Source organism: Oncorhynchus mykiss, chromosome 25 (assembly GCF_057628025.1).
Source record: "Oncorhynchus mykiss isolate SJ-2025 chromosome 25, ASM5762802v1, whole genome shotgun sequence".
Lineage (NCBI taxonomy): Eukaryota > Metazoa > Chordata > Actinopteri > Salmoniformes > Salmonidae > Oncorhynchus > Oncorhynchus mykiss.
Window position 1 is genome coordinate 30,179,424 of NC_143046.1, and position 22,040 is coordinate 30,201,463.

Genomic DNA, 22,040 nt, shown 5'->3' on the forward strand with positions numbered 1-22,040 from the left:
ACTTGCCTTATGCCCTTGGGGGAATCCTCGCGGCTATTTGTTTTGTTGGTCCAATTTTTATTTTCTTTTTATATTTTGTTATATATTTTGTTATTTTTAAGCAGGTAGGCTAGTTGAGAACAAGTTCTCATTGGCAACTGTGACCTGGCCAAGATAAAGCAAAGCAGTTTGACACATACAACAAGACAGAGTTACACATGGAATAAACAAACATAAACTTGTCCATCAATAATAGAGTAGGACAATCTATATACAGCATGTGCAAATGAGGTAGGATAAGAGAAGTAAAGGCAATAAATAGGCCATGGTGATGAAGTAATTACAATATAGCAATTAAACACTGGAATGGTAGGGTGTGTAGAAGATGAATGTGCAAGTAGAGATACTGGGGTGCAAAGGAGCAAGATAAATAAATAAATACAGTATGGGGATGAGGTAGATTATATGGGCTATTTACAGATGAGCTATGTACAGCCAACGAGAGCATACAGGTCTTGTTGGCTCGTGGGTAGTATTTGGGGCTTTGGTGACAAAACGGATGGCACTGTGATAGACTGCATCCAATATAATGTAGAGTAGAGTGTTGGAGGCCATTTTGTAAATAACATCGCCGAAGTCGAGGATCGGTAGGATGGTCAGTTTTACACGGGTATGTTTGGCAGCATGAGTGAAGGATGCTTTGTTGCGAAATAGGATGCCAATTCTAGATTTAATTTTGGATTGGAGAAGTTTAATGTGAGTCTGGAAGGAGAGTTTACAGTCTAACCTAGGTATTTGTAGTTGTCCACATATTCTAAGTCAGAATCGTCCAGAGTAGTGATGCTGGACAGGTGGGCAGGTGCGGGCAGCAAACGGTTGAAGAGCATGCATTTAGTTTTATTAGCATTTAAAAGCAGTTGGAGGCCACAGAAGGAGTGTTGTATGACATTGAAGCTCGTTTGGAGGTTTGTTAACACAGTGTCCAAAGAAGGCCAGAGGTATACAGAATGATGTCGTCTGCGTAGAGGTGGATCAAAGAATCACCAGCAGCGAGAGCGACATCATTGATGTATACAGAGAAGAGAGTCGGCCCGAGAATTGAACCCTGTGGCACTCCCATAGAGACTGCCAGAGGTCCGGACAACAGGCCCTCCGATTTGACACACTGAACTCTATCGGAGAAGTAGTTGGTGAACCAAAGCGAGGCAATCATTTGAGAAACCAAGGCTGTTGAGTCTGCCAATAAGAATGTTGTGATTGACAAGAGTCGAAAGCATTAGCCAGGTCGATGAATACGGCTGCATAGTAATGTCTCTTATCGATGGCGGTTATGATATAATTTAGGACCTTGAGTGTGGCTGAGGTGTACCTATGACAAGCTCTGAAACAAGATTGCATAGCGGAGAAGGTACGCTGAGATTCAAAATGATCTGTTTGTTAACTTGGCTTTCAAAGACCCTAGAAAGGCAGGGTAGAATAGATATAGGTCTGTAGCAGTTTGGGTCTAGAGTGTCACCCCCTTTGAAGAGGTAATAGGGGTTGCAACAATTTCGGCAGATAATTTTACAAAGAGAGGGTCCAGATTGTCTAGTCGCTAAGAAAAGTCAGCCAAAACTTAAAACCAATGTTAATATGGAGAAGTCAACATACAAGTGTAAGTAAAAATTAATGTAAAATTATGCTACTAATGCACATGACGACTCAAACACGTATCATAAAAGTAATGATGTTTTTGTTTGGTTAGCTTTTGAAAACATTAACTTGAGCACATATCTTTTCCTGATATCACACTTATACATCGTCATTTTCCATTTACCTGATATAGTAGGTTGGCTAACATGTCATGTCTGCAGATCAAATCTAATCAAATCAAATGTTATTTGTCACATGCGCCGAATACAACAGTGAAATGATTACTTACAAGCTCTTAACCAACAGTGCTTTAAGAAGTTAAGAAAAAATAAGTAAAAAATAGAAAAGAAAAGTAACAAATAATTAAACAGTAGCAGTAAAATAACAATAGCGAGGTTATTTACAGGGGGTACCGGTACAGAGTCAATGTGCGGGGGCACCGGTTAGGCGAGGTAATTGAGGTAATATGTACATGTACATAGAGTTAAAGTGACTATGCACAGATAATAAACAGAGAGTAGCAGCAGCGTAAAAGAGGGGTCTGGGTAGCCCTTCGATGAGGTGTTCAGGAGTCTTATGGCTTGGAGGTAGAAGCTGTTAAGAAGCCTTTTGGAGAACTAGGGTGGATGAAGTCTTCCTCTGACACCGCCTGGTATAGAGGTCCTGGATGGCAGGAAGCTTGACATCATTGATGTATACAGAGAAGAGAGTCGGCCCGAGAATTGAACCCTGTGGCACTCCCATAGAGACTGCCAGAGGTCCGGACAACAGGCCCTCCGATTTGACACACTGAACTCTATCGGAGAAGTAGTTGGTGAACCAAAGCGAGGCAATCATTTGAGAAACCAAGGCTGTTGAGTCTGCCAATAAGAATGTTGTGATTGACAAGAGTCGAAAGCATTAGCCAGGTCGATGAATACGGCTGCATAGTAATGTCTCTTATCGATGGCGGTTATGATATAATTTAGGACCTTGAGTGTGGCTGAGGTGTACCTATGACAAGCTCTGAAACAAGATTGCATAGCGGAGAAGGTACGCTGAGATTCAAAATGATCTGTTTGTTAACTTGGCTTTCAAAGACCCTAGAAAGGCAGGGTAGAATAGATATAGGTCTGTAGCAGTTTGGGTCTAGAGTGTCACCCCCTTTGAAGAGGTAATAGGGGTTGCAACAATTTCGGCAGATAATTTTACAAAGAGAGGGTCCAGATTGTCTAGTCGCTAAGAAAAGTCAGCCAAAACTTAAAACCAATGTTAATATGGAGAAGTCAACATACAAGTGTAAGTAAAAATTCATGTAAAATTATGCTACTAATGCACATGACGACTCAAACACGTATCATAAAAGTAATGATGTTTTTGTTTGGTTAGCTTTTGAAAACATTAACTTGAGCACATATCTTTTCCTGATATCACACTTATACATCGTCATTTTCCATTTACCTGATATAGTAGGTTGGCTAACATGTCATGTCTGCAGATCTAATCTAATCAAATCAAATGTTATTTGTCACATGCGCCGAATACAACAGTGAAATGATTACTTACAAGCTCTTAACCAACAGTGCTTTAAGAAGTTAAGAAAAAATAAGTAAAAAATAGAAAAGAAAAGTAACAAATAATTAAACAGTAGCAGTAAAATAACAATAGCGAGGTTATTTACAGGGGGTACCGGTACAGAGTCAATGTGCGGGGGCACCGGTTAGGCGAGGTAATTGAGGTAATATGTACATGTATGTAACAGTACAAATTTAGACCGTCCCCTCGCCCATACCCGGGCGCGAACTAGGGACCTTCTGCACACATCAATAGTCACCCTCGAAGCATCGTTACCCATCGCTCCACAAAAGCCGCGGCCCTTGCAGAGCAAGGGGAACTACTACTTCAAGGTCTCAGAGCAAGTGACGTCACTGATTGAAACGCTATTTAGCGCCCACGCTAACTAAGCTAGCCATTTCACATCTGTTACACTCACCCCCCTTTTGACCTTCCTCCTTTTTCCGCAGCAACCAGTAATCCGGGTCAACAGCATCAATGTAACAGTATCATTTTAAACCGTCCCCTCGCGCATACCCGGGCGCGAACTAGGGACCTTCTGCACACATCAACAGTCACCCTCGAAGCATCGTTACCCATCGCTCCACAAAAGCCGCGGCCCTTGCAAAGCAAGGGGAACTACTACTTCAAGGTCTCAGAGCAAGTGACGTCACTGATTGAAACGCTATTTAGCGCCCACGCTAACTAAGCTAGCCGTTTCACATCTGTTACATGTACATAGAGTTAAAGTGACTATGCACAGATAATAAACAGAGAGTAGCAGCAGCGTAAAAGAGGGGTCTGGGTAGCCCTTCGATGAGGTGTTCAGGAGTCTTATGGCTTGGAGGTAGAAGCTGTTAAGAAGCCTTTTGGAGAACTAGGGTGGATGAAGTCTTCCTCTGACACCGCCTGGTATAGAGGTCCTGGATGGCAGGAAGCTTGGCACCAGTGATGTACTACCCTTTGTAGTGCCTTTCGGTCAGAGGCCGAGCAGTTGCTATACCAGGCAGTGATGCAACCAGTCAGCATGCTCTCTATGGTGCAGATGTAGAACCTTTTGAGGATCTGAGGACCCATGCCGAATCTTTACAGTCTCTTGAGGGGGAATAGGTTTTGCCGTGCCCTCTTCACGACTGTCTTAGTGTGTTTAGACCATGATAGTTTGTTGGTGATGTGGACACCAAGGAACTTGAAGCTCTCAACCTGCTCCACTGCAGCCCCGTCAGTGAGAATGGGGCGTGCTCGGCCCTCCTTTTCCTGTAGTCCACAATCATCTCCTTTGCCTTGATCACGTTGAGGGAGCGGTTGTTGTCCTGGCACCACACGGCCAGGTCTCTGACCTCCTCCCTATAGGCTGTCACTGTTGTTCTTGGGCACAGGGACTATGCTGCCCTACCAAGCAAAAATGCAGTAACTGATTATAGTGTGGAAATGAGAAAAATGGCTTGTATTTAACTTGGTTTCACAGTATGCAGTTACTGCTAACATGACCCCCAATTTCTCCAAAACACAATACAATAGAGGCAGGATACTTGTCCACATAATTAAGCATGTATTTAATATAGCAAAAATGACATTAACTCATTTTTGGGAGCTGTCTTTTAGCCAAGATATGAAATGCAATCATAATTGACTGCACATATATAAGGCACACTGTTGGGAAGAACGAGTGACACATTTCCGGGTAAGATAGATCCATTTGAAATTAATGAATTCTTCCCTCGACCGTTGCCCTGCAAGTGCAAGACGTCATCAGAAGTGTCCACTTAATTTGAGGGCTGAGGGGATAGGGTGTGTCTTTTAAGTGTTTGGAATGCAGTCCCTGCACTTTTTGGTACTCGTAGTCTGTCCGTCAGGGGGTGCTGGCTCGCGCGTCACAATTTCACATACAGAACTAGCATACACACAGCACGCAACAAAAGCTAGGCTATCGATATACTACCCTGTCTCTCTTTCCCGTCGAGACAGCTTAGGAAATTGGCAATATAGCTAGCCAGCTGTTATTTATCGTTTAATAAAGATGTCGACCACGACCGGCGGTGGAGAGTTTGGCAACCCCCTGCGGAAATTCAAGCTCGTATTCTTAGGCGAACAAAGTGGTAAGTGGAGGTCTTTTCAGCAGAGCATGTGAGTATTTGTTTTGGTGAGAGTACCGCTATCTGACGTTAGCCTGGCTGTTAGCTAGCCAGGCCGAAACAGAACGATTATGCTAAACGACGCCTTGTTATGTTAGTTAGCTATATGTTAGCCAAGGGAACTTGCTTACTAGCTAACGTTATCCCATTGAATCAGCAAAAATGGGTTGCTTGAGTTCATGTTGCCAAAGATATTGGTGGATAAAGCTATCTAGCTAATTTAGGTACTAGCTAACGTTAGCTTGGTAATATATTTGGTCGTATCCCGTAACTAACTAACGTTAAGATACTGAACTGTCGGTGTCATTCACGAGTTCAAGTTACATTCTTTCCATTTGATGTGAATGTTTTTCTGTTTACTTGGTATCTAACTTCAGCTTGTGTGGGTGGAGTCAGTTTGCTAAGCCACGTCTGTCAGAGGGGAGCCAGTTGAGGCTGCTAACTCACTGAGCCTTTTATTCAACCTTGGCTATTTCCTGTGACAAACGTCAACATTCAGAGAAATAAACCAGACATATGCTATATTATTTCTTCAAACAAATATTAATTCAGATTTGCATAGCCCCAAAACGGTATATCGATTTCCCAGTCCATTTTAGCTAGCTAACGTTAGCTAGTTATCGCCTTCATTCGTGGCTCCACCCTTTGCCAGCTCAGCGTGGGTCAGTACTCCAACGCCTAGTTTTTCGATTTATCATGGAAATAAACAATACCATCACATATATCACTGTCAGTATTGTGTTTTAAATAGCTAAATGTTTATTATAAAGGTACGTTTTATTGCTTTTCCTCACGAATTACAGTTGCAGAGGATCATGCAGAATTTAGAAAATGTCAATGTAAACGAAATGTTCTGTCTTTACAGTGGGAAAGACATCGCTTATCACCAGGTTTATGTATGACAGCTTTGACAACACCTATCAGGTACATTATCTTGTCTCAAGTAATGGTAATTCATTGCATGTAACTAACACATCAATCAAATGTATTTATAAAGCCCTTCTTACATCAGCTGATATCTCAAAGTGTTGTACAGAAACCCAGCCTAAAACCCCAAACAGCAAGCAATGCAGGTGTAGAAGCACGGTGGCTAGGAAAAACTCCCTAGCAAGGCCGAAACCTAAAGAGGAACCAGGTTCTGAGGGGTGGCCAATCCTCTTCTGGCTGTGTCGGGTAGAGATCATAACAGAACATGGCCAAGATGTTCAAATGTTCATAGATGACCAGCAGGGTCAGATAATAATAATCACAGTGGTTGTAGAGGGTGCAACAGGTCAGCACCTCAGGAGTAGATGTCAGTTGGTGTTTCATAGCTGATCATTCGGAGTATCTCTACTGCACCTGCTGTCTCTAGAGTTTAAAACAGCAGATCTGGGACAGGTAGCACGTCCGGTGAACAGGTCAGGGTTCCATAGCTGCAGGCAGAACAGTTGAAACTGGAGCAGCAGCACCACCAGGTGGACTGGGAGAAAGGAGTCATCAGGCCAGGTAGTCCTGAGGCATGGTCCTAGGGCTCAGGTCCTCCGAGGAAAAAGGGTAACATTAGTTGGCATCCACACCACTCTGAGCTTTGGGTTGTTTTGCTTGGTGGAAATGTCTGCCTTTGAGAGCCATGTTCTGTTTTTTGTAACCTGATTATAGCTTGCATACAATATGATAAAAAACTGGGGGGGGGGGGAACAAGGACACAAGGCCATATTTTTATTTGGCTTATTGTTGAATGTAGTACAGTCATGCAGTTTGGTAGTGATATCTGAGGAGAATGTTTTTTGTCTTGCAGGCAACAATTGGCATAGACTTTTTATCGAAAACGATGTATCTGGAAGATCGTACGGTAAGTACAACTTGGCTTCTATATCATCTGCATCACTTGAAACCATTTCACATGTCCCTTAAGTTTGTGCCCATATGAGATCATTGTATATCCCCCTCCAAGCCACTGTCAAAAAGGGGCTTAGGTAGTCTCCTTTTTATCTAATCCTGACTAGACTGCTTGTTTAAAGCATGGACGTAGATGCACTATGAGTTGCAGTTTCATTATCAGTTTTCATTTAGCCCATGTTTTCTTTCCTACCATGATTCTGTTTTTAGTTCCATCATCATACGTTTTTGTCTCTGTCCACCCCTCCCCTCCATCCCCATGGCTGGGTTTCGAACTGTGTCCGCTCCTCGGTTTGTTGTGTGGTTGGCCACAGATTCGGCTCCAGCTGTGGGATACAGCCGGGCAGGAGCGGTTCCGCAGTCTCATCCCCAGCTACATCAGAGACTCAGCCGCTGCTGTGGTGGTTTATGACATAGCAAGTAGGTATCACCTCCCTGCCCTTCCCTCAGTGGACGGAAGGGGAGAACAGGGCAAACAGCATGTCCGCAGCTTGGCAACGTCACTGGACTGTAGTAATGAAAATAGCCTCCTAGTGCTTCAGGGCTTCCATTGTCTGAGAATTATGTGCTACCATAAAGTCAGTAGATATTATAAATTACATTGTTGGTGCAATGGTTCCAAATAGGCCAATAGAGTGGAATGGTATACCTCCAAGTACATCCAGTGGTGATTGTGCTTGTGGAAATGTTGTCCCTAAAGGGGCTTGTCTAAGGAATGGGGGAAATGCTTTCCTTGCTCCAAATGCATTGATTTAGAACATTTGCCATCTGTACTAGGTAACTAAAAAGTGTCAACATTGGGAACAGGTCATCTGCTAGCTACATGGGAAAGCTTTTTCCTAATCCAGGATGCATGAGCATTTCCGCCTCTGCTGCCATGATGTTCTCTTGCAACTATTTTATGTCGTTCCTCTTTTCCATTTTCCCTTTCCGTCTGTCCCGTTTCCTTCTCCTCCGTCCCACTCCCCAGGTCCGACTCCAGCTCTGGGACACTGCTGGACAGGAGCGTTTCCGTAGTCTCATTCCCAGCTACATCCGCGACTCCACCATCGCTGTGGTGGTTTATGACATCACCAGTGAGTTAGAGCTGTGCTCTCGTCACTGTAATGGGGGGGCGGGGTCAACTGGGATATTACATTGGGAAGGATGCTGTCATAAGACAGTAGCAAACCTCAGCAACACTACTCATACATTAGAAGCTGTTATTATTGGAGGCATTTAGTGTCGCCATGTAGGGACTTTAATGATGCAACTTCATGGAGGTTAGGGAGTTTTCCCTTGTATTAACAGTGGCGTGGGGACTACTATTCCTTTGTGCTTAAACTTAACTTACTGTCTACTTTTGCTTACTAACACCTGGCTACTGTGTGTTCACTCCTCTGCTGAAATCAACTGTACTTTCAATGAGGAGCAATGACTGTTCTGATTAGCAAATGTATCTAACGTGTTCATATCCCCTTCACCCGGAGTTCAAACCTCATAAGATATTTAAAGTGATCATGCTCACTCTGTATGCATTCTGAATTGCTAATGTTCTTCCACTCAGACCTCAATTCATTCCAGCAAACCTCTAAGTGGATTGATGATGTCAGAACAGAGAGAGGAAGTGATGTCATTATCATGCTTGTGGGAAACAAAACAGACCTGGCTGATAAAAGGTACATGGTGTGTGTGTGTGTGTGGAGAGTAGTTGATGAGGTGGTAAACGGCAATGTGGTCCCTGAACTGGATATTGACCTATTTGACAACCGTTGTATGTGTGAACACTTTGTCTCAAAGCCTGGTTCCTCCTCCCTCGATTGTATTTGGCATCCCATCTTATTTAGATTTGAATGAGTATATTGGGCACAACATTCATTTTCAAGTGTTTTCTGTTTTTGATCTATTGAACTTTACTCCATGTTCACCCTGCTTACTATTTGGTTAAACGTTTCTTTTTTTTGGTCAAATTTTGGTTTTATCAACATTTGTTTTGTTCCCTTTCCCCGGTGTCTCCCCATGTCACTTTGATTTGGTGTCCACTCCCAACCCCCTGACACCACCCTCCCCTCCTGTCCCTCCCCCTGGGACCATGGCAGACAAGTGTCTGTAGAGACTGCAGAAAGGAAAGCTCGTGAACTCAATGTGATGTACATAGAGACCAGTGCCAAGGCTGGCTATAACGTCAAACAGGTGGGTTTCCAGTTACCACCAGCAGGTGTTCAAACAGCCTCCAGAACTGCTCATTATGCTCCCCCTTAGGAAGAGTAATTTGTCATGTACTATGTGGATTAATGTTTAATGTGGACCAAGTGACTGTGCTGTGAGTGACTTTGGATTCCCTCTATAGCGTGTCAAGCTGTTTCATCTTTTCTCAGCAAAGCTGCTCCCTCCTATCCGTTTGTCTCTCAGAGGCATGGCCAAACTAACCCTCTCTCTTTCTAACCAAAAACTCTGAGCTCTTCGTTTTCTCTCCATCTCCCCCTTTCCCTCTCGGCCTGTCCTCTTTCATGTCTGTCTATCCCTCCATTTCTCCACCTCTCGGCTGTGGCCTGAGCAGACAGATCACCACGGAAGAGGGCGAGCAGAGAGCTAAGGAACTGAATGTCATGTTCATTGAAACCAGCGCAAAGACTGGCTACAATGTCAAACAGGTAGAGCTTCTGTTCACTCAGGATAGTCCAGCCCAATCTGCCCTCCTAGACTATTTTCACAACTTGTAGTTTTCCCTTCTCTTTTCACTTGACTCCGCATGGCCTGTCCTCCTTGTCCTCTCTGCGTTGTGATTCACTTCAGTGCTCAGGTGTTGTGTTGACGTTCACGTCCATTGTTTTAGAACGCTTCGGCATCAATTGTACTGCGCTGTCTGGCTCCATGTTTTTTTTTCTTATTTTGCCTCGTTCCACAAAATGTCTGCTTGTGTTTCTCACTGTTTGGCACGGAGCCATCAACAGGCTTATTGAATGGGGATAGAATCTAAATAATCACATGACTAATTTGACGCAAGTTAACGACTCTTAACGTGTTAAATGGGACATCTTCCAAGATGAATGTGTAATAAATATCAGGATCAATTTTGTCATGTAGCCCCATGTACTGTAGATTTATTTGTATTTTTATTGTGTGAAATGATCTCTTATAAATATTGACTTACCATCTAGGCTGTAACTGTTATGTGGCCAACATTACATTATTGATGCACTGTGTGGTACGGCTGTTTTGCTCCACTGTTTCCTTTCTTGTGATTCCTCAGCTGTTTCGCCGTGTTGCCGCAGCCTTACCTGGGATGGATAGCACACCAGAGAAGAGCAAAGAGGACAGTATCTTTTCACAAAGGGGTTATCCCCGAGGCAGAATGGTTTGTAGTGTGTTTGAGCTCAACATGTAATCAACACTCCAGAAATGTGTCAGTGTCTGTTGTAATGTTATCTGTTGCTTATGGATTTAATTTAGTTGAACTTGCATAATATCCCCCCCCAAATGTTTGATGCATGAAATGTCTAATGGAGAATATTCCTTAAGCACCTCCTCTCTCAGTGATCGATATCAAACTGGAGAAGCCGCCGGAGATGGCTGTGACAGAGAGCAGCTGCTCCTGCTAGTAAACACCTAAACCCCCACCTGACCTGCCTCCTCCCCACCAACAGCTTGTGTCTCAGTGGCCACTCTCCCCACCCATGGCTCACTGCCATTGGCTGCAGAACCTCTTTCGACTCAGTGATTTTTCAGAGTAACTGTGTTGATGTGCTATTACTCTCTATTTAAACAGATCATCTAAAGATAATATTAAAGGTAAAAAGTAAAACTGTCAACACAGAGTAGGTTAAATGCTGAATATGACCAGATTGTCATCCAACTGCATGGCATTATCTAGGATTGCAGACTGACATAACTAACTGCTCCTGGGTTATTGCACTTTTTGGAGCATTAGTGCCATCACACTTGTCATTGTTGTAAAGTGATATTGTTTGAGATTATTTAAGTGACTATGAAAGGTCTCAGTCCCTTTTTAGGTCTTTGGTTTTATTTCCAATGGAGAGTGGAGTGGGTCAGCTACAGTATTCTATATACGTGATCAACACAGTGTCTGTTACTGATTCCCATAATTCTTTAAATACTTAATTGCAAAAAGATTCCCCTCAACTTGATGAACATTATTTTGAATAATTGTTGGCTCAAATCTATTAATTTAAGCCTAATGAATAAGGAATATTTTTAAGGGCAAGAACAGCCAAATAAATTCATTTAGGATTACTATAGTTAGTCGACTGAAGATTTCAATGGCGGCTGGTTTGTTAATTTGGCAGGTTGTCCAAGGGGGATGCTTCAGAAAGTATGTGTAGCCAATCCGATAGGAAACAAGGGTATACATTTTTAGAAAAGGGACATAATCCCAAATTCATTGTACTGGAAAATACTAACCTAAATCTACTGATGTACACTTCAAAACTATGGCTGCTCTGTCAGAGGAACTTTCCTCAGTCATCTACATGCATACAAACATCTTGTGTCTGAGGAGAAAAGGTGTTTTAAAGTCCATGTGTGGGGCTATGGAGTGAGCAGGTGTCAACCCTTTTACACACTAAATGGAAACATGTCACTTGGCCCATACAATGTCTCCTACTCACCCTCCAATTGATATATGTATTGTCTTGTTTTCATCACACTTGCAGGAACAGCGTGCTCATCATGCAGGATTTATAGACGGTTAAGAACACAGATGCCTTGCTTGTTTGTTCACCAACGGTGTGCACTGAATCGAGTCCCAATATTGTAAAGATCGAGAGGCCTGCTGACGGGCCTCTGGCTTCAGTAGTTGTTTTGTAGAGCAGTTTAGATACAGCTAACGCTTCCTAACACCCTTGCTGTAAAAAAACAAGTGCAGTGAAGATAATTTTTATCGCTATTGCCTGTGTATGACTGTTTTTAATTTATTTAACACAAGCAACTGTAAAATTGCATTGTATGCTTGACAAAAATTAGAGTTGCTGGCACGCACGTGGAAGTTAGTGTTTTATTTATTTCCGTGTCTCTGCTTGGATGCTGAATTTCAAAGCAAAAGCCAGGCCTGGTTGTTTCGTCTCAAGTCACCACGGTCACACTGATGATGTTGACTCTCTGCAGTGTGTATAGTCAGTGGATTGGTTTAGGTACAGAAAGGGCTTCACTTCACCCCAGTCCTTTACCACGTACACACGGTGGCATACACAAACCAAATGACCACAGTCAAAAAGGGCCCAACCCCACAACCACACACCAATAGCTGTAGATTGTTTGAAAATGTCAACATTTTAAAATGTTTAAACAAATGTAGATAAGTATTTAATTACATCGAACAACCTTTAGCTTAATAGCTAAATCTATTACCTGTCGCTGACTGAACACTCAGCTCTGTGCTTTTCTGAAGTGTCTGTCCAGTTGAAATATGTCTACTAGTGTTTAGCAATGTTTCTGTGAATAATAATGTGCTGTTAGTATTACTCTGCTGTAAACAAAAAGGATAGTTAAGGAACACAAGTGTATCACATGAAGTAAAGGTATTTCACCAAAATTGTTCCAAGCTTCTTGCAAATGATTTTTATGAATATTATTAATAGGATAAGCCTACCTTTACATACACATTGCTTTAGAAATGTTAATTTAACTTTGTTCCTACAAAATGAAGAATGTCAGACGTGTTATTTATCAGTGTGGTCTTTAAAATATCTTATTTTACCTCTTTCTTTTTTTATCCGTGTAATATAGTATTACAGGTCAAAGGTTATTGGCCCCAATGAATGGAATGTTGCCTTTTGTCACTACAGTGTAGCCTTGATCAATAGATGTATGGGCCTTGTCATGTATTCCACAATGCATTAGTGATAATTGTAACCAACAATGTGACCGTTTCTGTGCCAGGATGACATTTTATTTAATAATAAGTAAGATATTGTGCATTTACAATATACAGTATGTAGACTTTGAGAGTGACTTATTGGCCAAGCATAAACTATTTATGACTGATAGGATCAGCGTTCTCCGTTTTCGATTTCACCTGAAGGTTATAATTATTCCGAGATATCACCTATGGCTACAACTATTGAGGTGGCTTATTCTAATACCCAACAATAATGAATTACCAAAATCAAGATTTGTCACATTGCACACGTTACACATCATGAATAATATATCGAGGCAAAAATTTGACAGTGTACAAATAGCTAAATACAACTCAATTGAATTGACATGAGTCTGATTTAAATATCATTGAAATATATAGGTCTATGTAGCCTAAACTATGGCCTATTTATATTTTAATACAGTAATTTCGGTTTTCATTTGAAGCGTCTTTATATCCTTCGCTTGTTATGCAAAGAAATTGGCAACTTTGTAGTTGTCACATTCCTTCTGAAGTTGTCAGCACAAAAGACAGATAAACGTCTTGATTGTGTTTTGCGGAAGTCTGTATAAAGTGTCGCGGAAGGGCAAAAAAGCATCTAACGACATACTTGGGTGTTCAACGAGTGGTCGGTAAATAACGAGCGTTTTCGATAATCACTTTAGTAACGATGGTTTTGGGAAACAGCTCGGAGATTTAACTATGCTCCTACCAAGGTTATAACGGTTGACGTAGCCTTAATATGCTTTTGGGAAACTGGGCCCTGGACTTTATGTACGAATGAAATCTAGACGAATTAAATCTAGGGATACCATCATTCCCAATGTCAGCCAAGTTGAGCTAACACAAACTAGGAGTAGTTGTTCTCATTCCAAAACTATGTGTGCACTGTGTAGACAAGAAAAGATTCCAGTAGGCTACCTGTGTGAATTCCGGAAGCAGTTACGTGTAGAGTTGTTCTGCATTATTTTCGGCTGGAAGCTGGGTGGGTCAGGAATCCAGCACAAAAATCCAGTCCAACTTGATATGATAATTAGTGAGTATATCCGGATTGATCTCACTGTCATAATAGAATAGCATTTTGGAGGCAGGAGGATCGGACTGGATACACAACATTAATTCAGTGACTTTACTAGCATTGCCTTTCGCACTTGTTTTACTGCTTATTAAGTAGCTACCCTTTTTCCCGTTCATCCAGAACGTTATTATGTCTCGAATTCTTTCGGGAATTATACCAGACGAGGCAGTCTTCACAGACTTCAGAAGACAAGCCTTGTCAACGGACAACTGGTACAGTAAATATGACAAGAACGGAATGGAGGTCTGGGTCGAGGTGGCCCCAGTAGCATCATCCCCTCAAGGAAACAAAAACATCCCTAAAGTTCACAAGATAAAGGTGAGGACACTGGCTTGACTTATCTGTCGATTTGATACACAGTAGTGTAGCCTAATGTTTTAGCACTAACACTTAACAGTATATGGTCATGGATCAGTTGAGTTGTTTGACCAAAATATGTTCTCTATATATATATATATATTTCCCCACCTTCATTTAACCAGGTAGGCCAGTTGAGAACAAGTTCTCATTTACAACTGCGACCTGTCCAAGATAAAGCAAAGCAATGCGACACAAACAGCAACACAGAGTTACACATGGAATAAACAAAGTACAGTCAATAACACAATAGAAACATCTGTTTACAGTGTGTGCAAATAAATAGGCCAAGTACTGTATACTTGTTCAAAAGGTAAGGCAATAAATAGGCCAAGTACTGTATACTTGTTCAAAAGGTAAGGCAATAAATAGGCCAAGTACTGTATACTTGTTCAAAAGGTAAGGCAATAAATAGGCCAATAGTGGTGAAGTAATTACAATTTAGCAATTTACACTGGAGTGATATATGTGCAGATGAGGATGTGCAAGTCGAAATACTGGTGTGCAAAAGAGCAGAAAAACAAATATGGGGATGAGGTTGGTAGTTGGTTGGATGGATGGGTAATTTACAGATGGGCTGTGTACAGCTGCAGCTATCTGTAAGCTGCTCTGACAGCTGACGCTTAAAGTTAGTGGGGAGATATAAGTCTCCAACTTCAGTGATTTTTGCAATTCATTCCAGTCAACTATATATAGTCAACTATATTAACAAAATATGGGAATATCCTGTTTTATATTATGAATCCCATAGTCTGAATAGAGCAATAGACATTGCATTAAAATACTAATTTTTACCCATTCCTGTCCTTTGCCTGACCTTTTCCAATGTATCTCTATCGGGGCTCTCCACCCCTGTTCCTGGAGAGCTGCCGTCTTGTAGGTTTTTGATCCAACCCTAATCTAGCGCACCTGATTCTAATAATTAGCCGGTTGATGAGCTGAATACGGTTAGTTACTGCTGGGGTTGGAGCGAAAACCTTTCAGGAGGGTAGCTCTCCAGAAACAGGTTTGAAGAGCCCTGCGCTAAGTAGTCTTTTGACATTTCAATGTCCCTTGGAGACAGCGTAACACAGGTTTTCTGTTCCACATTTCCACCACAACCCTTTTGTTTTTGTGTGGCAGCATTGTTATAAGAACCCCTAGGGGTTTCCAGTTTTCCATGACCATTGGTTTATCTGGTGTCGTATTTTATTGTAGTGAGTACTCAACAGATAATACCTGATCTTGAGATGGAATTAATTTATTGTGTTACTTCAATAATCAATTTACTTCAATGCTCTCTTTTGCTGTTTGTATTTCAGTGCAGAATGACCATAAAAGATGTGTCAGCCGCCACCATGTACGACGTCCTTCATGATGGCCTGTATCGCAAAAAGTGGGACCCCACCATGTTGGAGAGCTTTGACATTGCCCGTCTCTCCCCTAACGCTGATGTGGGCTACTACTCATGTGCGTGCCTCTTATTTGCTTGAGTTAGAAGTGCTATTCCACATTCCTCTGTCATTGTCTCTTTCTTTACAGTGCAAAAACCCGACGGGTCAAATTTACTAAACGTTTGTGGTTCAAAGATGACCACAGGTGAAAATGTGCAGTAAATCTGGTGTAAAGTATTTTATTTACATTCCTTCCACTGTCCCATTGCTTTGAGGAACCCATTTCTCCATGGTGCCCCTCCACTGCGTCTCTGTTCCCATTGCCTCCTCTCTCACTAACTTCCATTGCACTATATTGCATTGGTTCCATCAGCAGTTGTGGTGTACTTCTTATTCTGCCCTCAGGAGTTCAGATAAGGCATAAGGGAGCTGGTTTTTAGAGTGTATTTGTAGTCTACACGAGAGTGCAGTTGCTGCCATTGAAGGTCTTCGGAATCTTTGGTTACCATGACAAGAGGGTGTTTGTAGGAAGCTCTCCTCAAGTAGTTTTTCATTTTGTTGCTGTCCCTTTTGGTTTTCAGGGCTGTGTCCGAAACCACTGAGGAACAGAGATGTGGTGACGCTGCGTTCGTGGCAGGTGACGGACGACGAGTATGTGATCGTTAACTACTCAGTCAAACACCTGGTACGTATGCCATGCACCTTCACCTCCTTGGTCTGTAGACTCTCTGGCTCTTAGCAACCACCCAGTATAGACAGCAGTCTGTCTCCACTCTACCGTTCCTATAGTTCAATGGCAGTTATTGTCCTCCTACAGGCCCTTGCAAAAGTATTCAGACCCTTTGGATTTCTTCACATTTTATTGTTACAAAGTGGGATTCAAATGGATTTAATTGTCTTTTTTGTTGTTGTCGACAATATACATAAAATATTTTAATGTCAAAGTTGAAGAAACATTTGAAAAAACTAGAAACTAGACTAGAATATAGTCATTGCATAAGTATTCAGACTCTTTGTTTAGGCAAGCCTAAATTAGTTCAGGAGTCAAATATGGCTTAACAAATCACATGAGTTACATGGACTCACTCTGTATGCAATAATAGGGGTTGACATGATTTTTAAATGATTAAGCATGCCTCTGCCACCATACATACAACATATGTAAGGTCCCTCAGTCAAGTATTGAATTTCGAGCATAGATTTAAGTACAAAGACCAGGGAGCTTTTCGAAAGCATCATTAAGAAGAGCGGTGATTGGTAGATGGGTAACAATAACAAATCAGACATTGAATATCTCTTAAAGCATGGTCATGTTAATAATTATGCTGTGGATGATGTATTAAACCACCCAGACACAACAAAGATACAGTCGTCCTTCTGAACTGAGCTGCAGTACAGGAATGAAACTGCTCAGGGATGTTACCATGAGGCCATTGGGGATTTTAAAACAGCTACAGAGTTCAATGGCTGTGATGGGAGGAAACTGAGGATGGATCAACAGCATTGTAGGGACTCCACAATAATGACCTAAATGACAGAGTGAAAAGAAGAGTACAAATATACTAAATATTCCAAAACATGCATCTTGTATGGAACACGGCACTAAAGTAATACTGCAACAACAACAAAAACACGACAAAGGAATACACTTTTTGGCCTAAATGCAAAGCCTTATGTTTAGGGTAAATCCAACACAACACATCACTGAGTAACTGCCTCCTTATTTTCAAGCTTGGTGGTGACTGCATCATGGTATGGGTATGCTGTAAATCGGCAAAGACTGGGGGGCTACCAGAATAAAAAGAAACGGGATAGGGCTAAGCACAGGCAACCTGGCTCAGTCTGCTTTCCACAGGACACTGGGAGATGAATTCACCATTCAGCAGGACAATAACCCAAAACACAAGGCCATATCTACACTGGAGTTGCTTACAAAGAAGAATGAATGTGAATGTTGTTGTGAATGTTCCTGAGTGGCCAAGCTACAGTTTTGACACAACCCGATGAGTCCCACCGGTGTGATTTAGGACTTCTAACCCCTTTTAAAAATGGTGGTACCAACCATTATTCTGTGTGAGACAAGGGCGGATCTCGAAGGGGCACGGGGCTGGGTCTTTTTTACAAAAATATCTGTAGAGTGAGAATGGTTTGAGCTACAAAGTATTCAAGCTACAGTATTTCTGAAAAGCTGAGACTAACGAACACGCAAGTTTTGCTCTATGTCCCTCACAAGCTACACAAGTCGTTAGAAGCTAAGGGGTTCATCTACATAGGTCATAGGAAATCCCAGGACATAGTGTCTATAATACTGTAATAAGCTCACATAGTTGCTGTCACAAACTCAACACAGTTGTCATTGACTATTTGGATATTCATTTCCCACTGAGCAAACAATTTCTGTACCTACAACATTCATATAAATTCATTTTTATCCAATTTTTGAATGCAACTTTTGAAAGTCAAATAGTTTTGTGTTGTACTTGTAGCCCTGGATGTCCTGAAAAGAACATGGTAAACCACTTCATTGTGAAGCTAAATATAAGGGCTGGACATGTAGATAAATGAAAGTCAGAAAAAATGAAAAGCTGATTTTTGCTGGGGTCTCGGGACTGATAGGGTTAAATCTAATTGAAATACTATGGCAAGACATTAACATTCTTGTCTTGCAATGATCCCCAACATCTTGACAGAGCTTGAAGAATTTTGAAAACATTAATGGGCAAATATTGCACAATCCAGGTGTGCACTTACCCAAGAAGACTTACAGCTGTAATTATTGCCAACATGTATGGACTCAGGAGCTGAATACCTATGCAAAGACTGTTTTATTTAATACATTTTATGAATCTTAACAAAAATATATAAATTGTTCTTCCACTTTGACATTACAGAGTATTTTGTGTAGATTGTTGCCAAAAAAATATATAATTAAATTAATTGTAATCATAATTTGTAACACAATAAAATGTGAAATAATCCAAAGGGTCTGAATTATTTTGAAAGTTACTGTAGATGAGTCATATAACAGAACCACCTCGTGTATATTTAACAAGATGAGGTGGTTCTAATGGGGATGAAGAAATGATGTTTTTATTGCAACGTAACATTCAGTTACTAATAGGTACCGAATGTTCCATCGTTCTACATACGCCCAAAATCTCAGCTGATTTGGTTCTTATTTCTTCCGTCACAGAAATATCCTCCCAAAAAGGACCTTGTGAGAGCCATCTCCCTCCTGACTGGCTACCTGGTGAAGGCCACAGGACCCAATAGCTGCTCCTTTACCTACCTCTCACAGGCTGACCCCAAAGGTGAGAGCCACCGTCCACTGACCTTCTTCAGATCCTCTGCTTCAGTTGTCTTTTCTTTACTGAAAGATATTTGATACAGGGTATGTTACACTACAGGTACCAAGAGTTGCTGTGATTATTGATTATGTGGTTTATTCTGTATTTCAGGTTCTCTTCCAAAGTGGGTGGTGAACAAAGCATCTCAGGTTCTGGCTCCCAGGGTACGAATAATATCAGCCATTGTCACTAATCTTCCTTCTGCTAAATTCTGTAGCTTTTTTGTGTTTGACGACAGAGTTATAACTGGTTTTTAATTTGGTTCCAAAGCAGCAATCAGCCAATACCTCTGTGTGTTTGTGCATGTTACCATGGTAATTCTTGTCCTGAACTAGGTAGTAAAAGCTTGCCATCTTAAGAATATTGAGAGTGGGTTTCAAGTCCCTTAAATTACCATGGTAACCATAAAAAACCCACTGGAAGGTCCAGTCCAGCTCTGTTTTATTTTGTTTGACATTTAAAGTCTCTCAGGAAGAGAAAATGACTCTCAGCAGCCCTGTAGAACTTGTTCTTCTGGTTTCATAGCATGTGCAGCATGAAACTATTCAGGGCAAGGTGTGTCTTTGTGTGCGAAACCAAGACTGTGTGTGTGGCTCATAACTGTGATTGAATGGAAACCTGATGATGAATGATTAACAGCTAGCTCATCTTAAATTGCACCCCACTTACGCTCTTTGTAATATCATTACATTATGTACAGTGCCTTCAGAAACTATTCACACCCCTTGGCTTTTTCCACACATTTTGATGTGTTAGAGCCTAATTTGAAAATGGATTAAATTGACATTTTTTAAGAGTGGTACTCAGTTGATATGTTGTTGGATTTGCCACACATAACGCTTTGTATTCAGGACATGAAGTTAATTTCTTTGCCACGTTTTTTTAGCAGTTTTACTTTAGTGCCTTATTGCAAACAGGATTCATGTTTTGGGGTTTTTGTATTCTGTACAGGTTTCCTTCTTTTCACTCTGTCAATTATATTCGTATTGTGGAGTAACTACAATGCTGTTGATCCATCCTCCATTAAATACGTATTGACTCAAGATATTTCAGCTTTTCACTTTGAATTAATTTGTAAACATTTCTAAAAACATAATTCAACTTTAACATTATGGGGTATTTTGTCTGTAGGCCAGTGACACAAAATCTCAATTGAATCCATTTTAAATTCAGGCTGTAACACAACAAGTGGAAAAGGTGAAGGCTTTGGGAGGTGTGAATACATTCTGAAGGACTGTACATGCATATGACTCAGGGCAGAACTGTAAAAAAAACGAGGTGAAGGGGAAAAACTAGGCTGAGGCTCAGCTCTCGTTCTCTGACGCACTCCTCTCTCCCTGCAGGTCCTGAAGTGTGTGCACAAGGCGGGCCAGAGTTACCCAGAGTGGAAAGAGCAGAACTCTCCAGATCAGAAGCCCTGGTTGTACCCAGAGCAAAGCACCCTGCCCATGATGGACCCGGCCGAGCTGACCATCCAGCGGGCAGACTCTCTGGAGAATGTAGATGAGAGCTCTCAGCTGGACATTCAGGAGAGTAACAAAGCAGAGGACAGCAGCTGAGCACGTCTGTCAGAGGGGATGAAGCCTAGACAAGAGAGGATGGATGGACAAGCTCATGCAGACCTAAAGACTCAAGTCCTCAACCTCTCCATGGCACATGATCCCAATCTTTAAAGTTTTAAGATCCACCCCCAATTTATTTTGTACTTATCCAGTTTTTGCCTTATAAACCACTATTTATGCCTATATGGAGGACGAGAGAATAAACTGTTTACATCTGTTTGGCCTTATGGAGCTGAACAACATACCAACGAGTGGGAATTCTGGTTCTTCCCCTCCACCTGAACTGATAATGCAGCCAGTTTTTGCCAACGAACTGTGCCGACTCCAGACAATGCACTGGCAGAGGTGCTAGATGAACTTGGTTGTTGATTGTTACGTACAGCTACTTTTAGAAACGACAGCATCAGGTATTTTATATTAGCAGCCATGCTTGATAGTTTTTTATACAATTTGATATGAGGTTTGGAATAATTCAGAACCAAGTTAAAGAAAAGCCAGGATTGGCTGTTTTGATTTCCTGAGTATAAATTCAAGTGAAAAGATGTATTTGTGTATGATGTTTTTTTATTTGATGGAATACTTGTTTTTTGAGCTACATTGTATTTCACTATTGTCTTTATGACTGGAAACCATGAGTATGACTACACAGAAAGTGCCTTGTTATTCTGTAGGTTCCCAAATTGGTATTTATTGAAAGTTTGTGCAATCTGGGAGGGAGACAGTGGAATTCATTCCATTGCTGGTTATATACCCTTGGTATATATGCTTGGTATGCGTGCTTTGGACTTACTGTAGGCACTGCATATAGGAACCAATGGTGACTTAATTAAATGGAAATAGTTTTAGCAAAATATCACACATAGTATTTTAACAAATGTACACAGTGAATTGTATGATTTCTTTTGTTTACCTGAAGAATCACCATCATAGATCTTACCCCTTTTAAAGTGTATTTATTTTCATAAAGTTACTGATAAGTAATGTCATGACAGAGCAAGCAAGGATTCTGAAGTTAGCCTTGCATACAGCTCTTGAACTTGACTTTGAAGACAAATGATTGTAAAGTTTTAAATTTTTTTAAATAAACCTCAGATAAGGTTCACGTGTATGTGTGTGTAATTACAGTGTTTTGCTGTGACAGTCTGTCAACCCCCCCCAACAGAAACTCAAAGTGGAACAACAAGTTAATCTACTGTGGTGTCACTGGAGCAATACAGGGAGACCTGTTTTTCTCAGGAAGGGAGGGTGTTTGTGTTTCAGGGAACATATTGTAGTTGCATGTGGCGCATGACCTGATTTAACCTAC

At 41.3% G+C, this 22,040-nt stretch overlaps 2 protein-coding genes across 12 annotated transcripts; both read left to right on the top strand.

The window, feature by feature from the left end:
- The first annotated feature begins 4,818 nt into the window (after positions 1-4,818).
- Positions 4,819-12,690, top strand: LOC110504961 (ras-related protein Rab-6A). Of its 9 annotated transcripts, XR_016491640.1 has the most exons (10): positions 4,880-5,243; positions 6,145-6,203; positions 7,060-7,113; positions 7,475-7,580; positions 8,131-8,236; positions 8,707-8,818; positions 9,239-9,332; positions 9,700-9,793; positions 10,393-10,459; positions 10,677-12,690. XR_016491640.1 is itself a non-coding variant. In XM_021583871.3 (8 exons), exons 1-8 carry the CDS (start codon positions 5,165-5,167, stop codon positions 10,739-10,741), a joined length of 636 nt encoding a protein of 211 aa, XP_021439546.1. In that variant the 5' UTR covers positions 4,819-5,164; the 3' UTR covers positions 10,742-12,690. The 9 variants fall into 9 exon arrangements, 4 of the variants coding, with proteins under 4 accessions (XP_021439546.1, XP_021439543.1, XP_021439544.1 ...); XR_016491639.1 differs by lacking the exon at positions 9,700-9,793; XR_016491641.1 differs by lacking the exon at positions 9,239-9,332.
- A 627-nt stretch (positions 12,691-13,317) lies between these two features.
- On the top strand, positions 13,318-21,834 carry LOC110504959 (START domain-containing protein 10). Of its 3 annotated transcripts, XM_090219633.1 has the most exons (7): positions 13,318-13,649; positions 14,216-14,413; positions 15,754-15,901; positions 16,407-16,510; positions 19,019-19,136; positions 19,284-19,336; positions 20,516-21,834. In XM_090219633.1, exons 2-7 carry the CDS (start codon positions 14,225-14,227, stop codon positions 20,729-20,731), a joined length of 828 nt encoding a protein of 275 aa, XP_090075759.1. In that variant the 5' UTR covers positions 13,318-13,649; positions 14,216-14,224; the 3' UTR covers positions 20,732-21,834. The 3 variants fall into 3 exon arrangements, with proteins under 3 accessions (XP_090075759.1, XP_090075758.1, XP_090075760.1); XM_090219632.1 differs by lacking the exon at positions 13,318-13,649 and having other exon boundaries at positions 13,969-14,413; XM_090219634.1 differs by lacking the exons at positions 13,318-13,649; positions 14,216-14,413 and adding an exon at positions 15,573-15,648.
- The last annotated feature ends 206 nt before the right edge of the window (positions 21,835-22,040 follow it).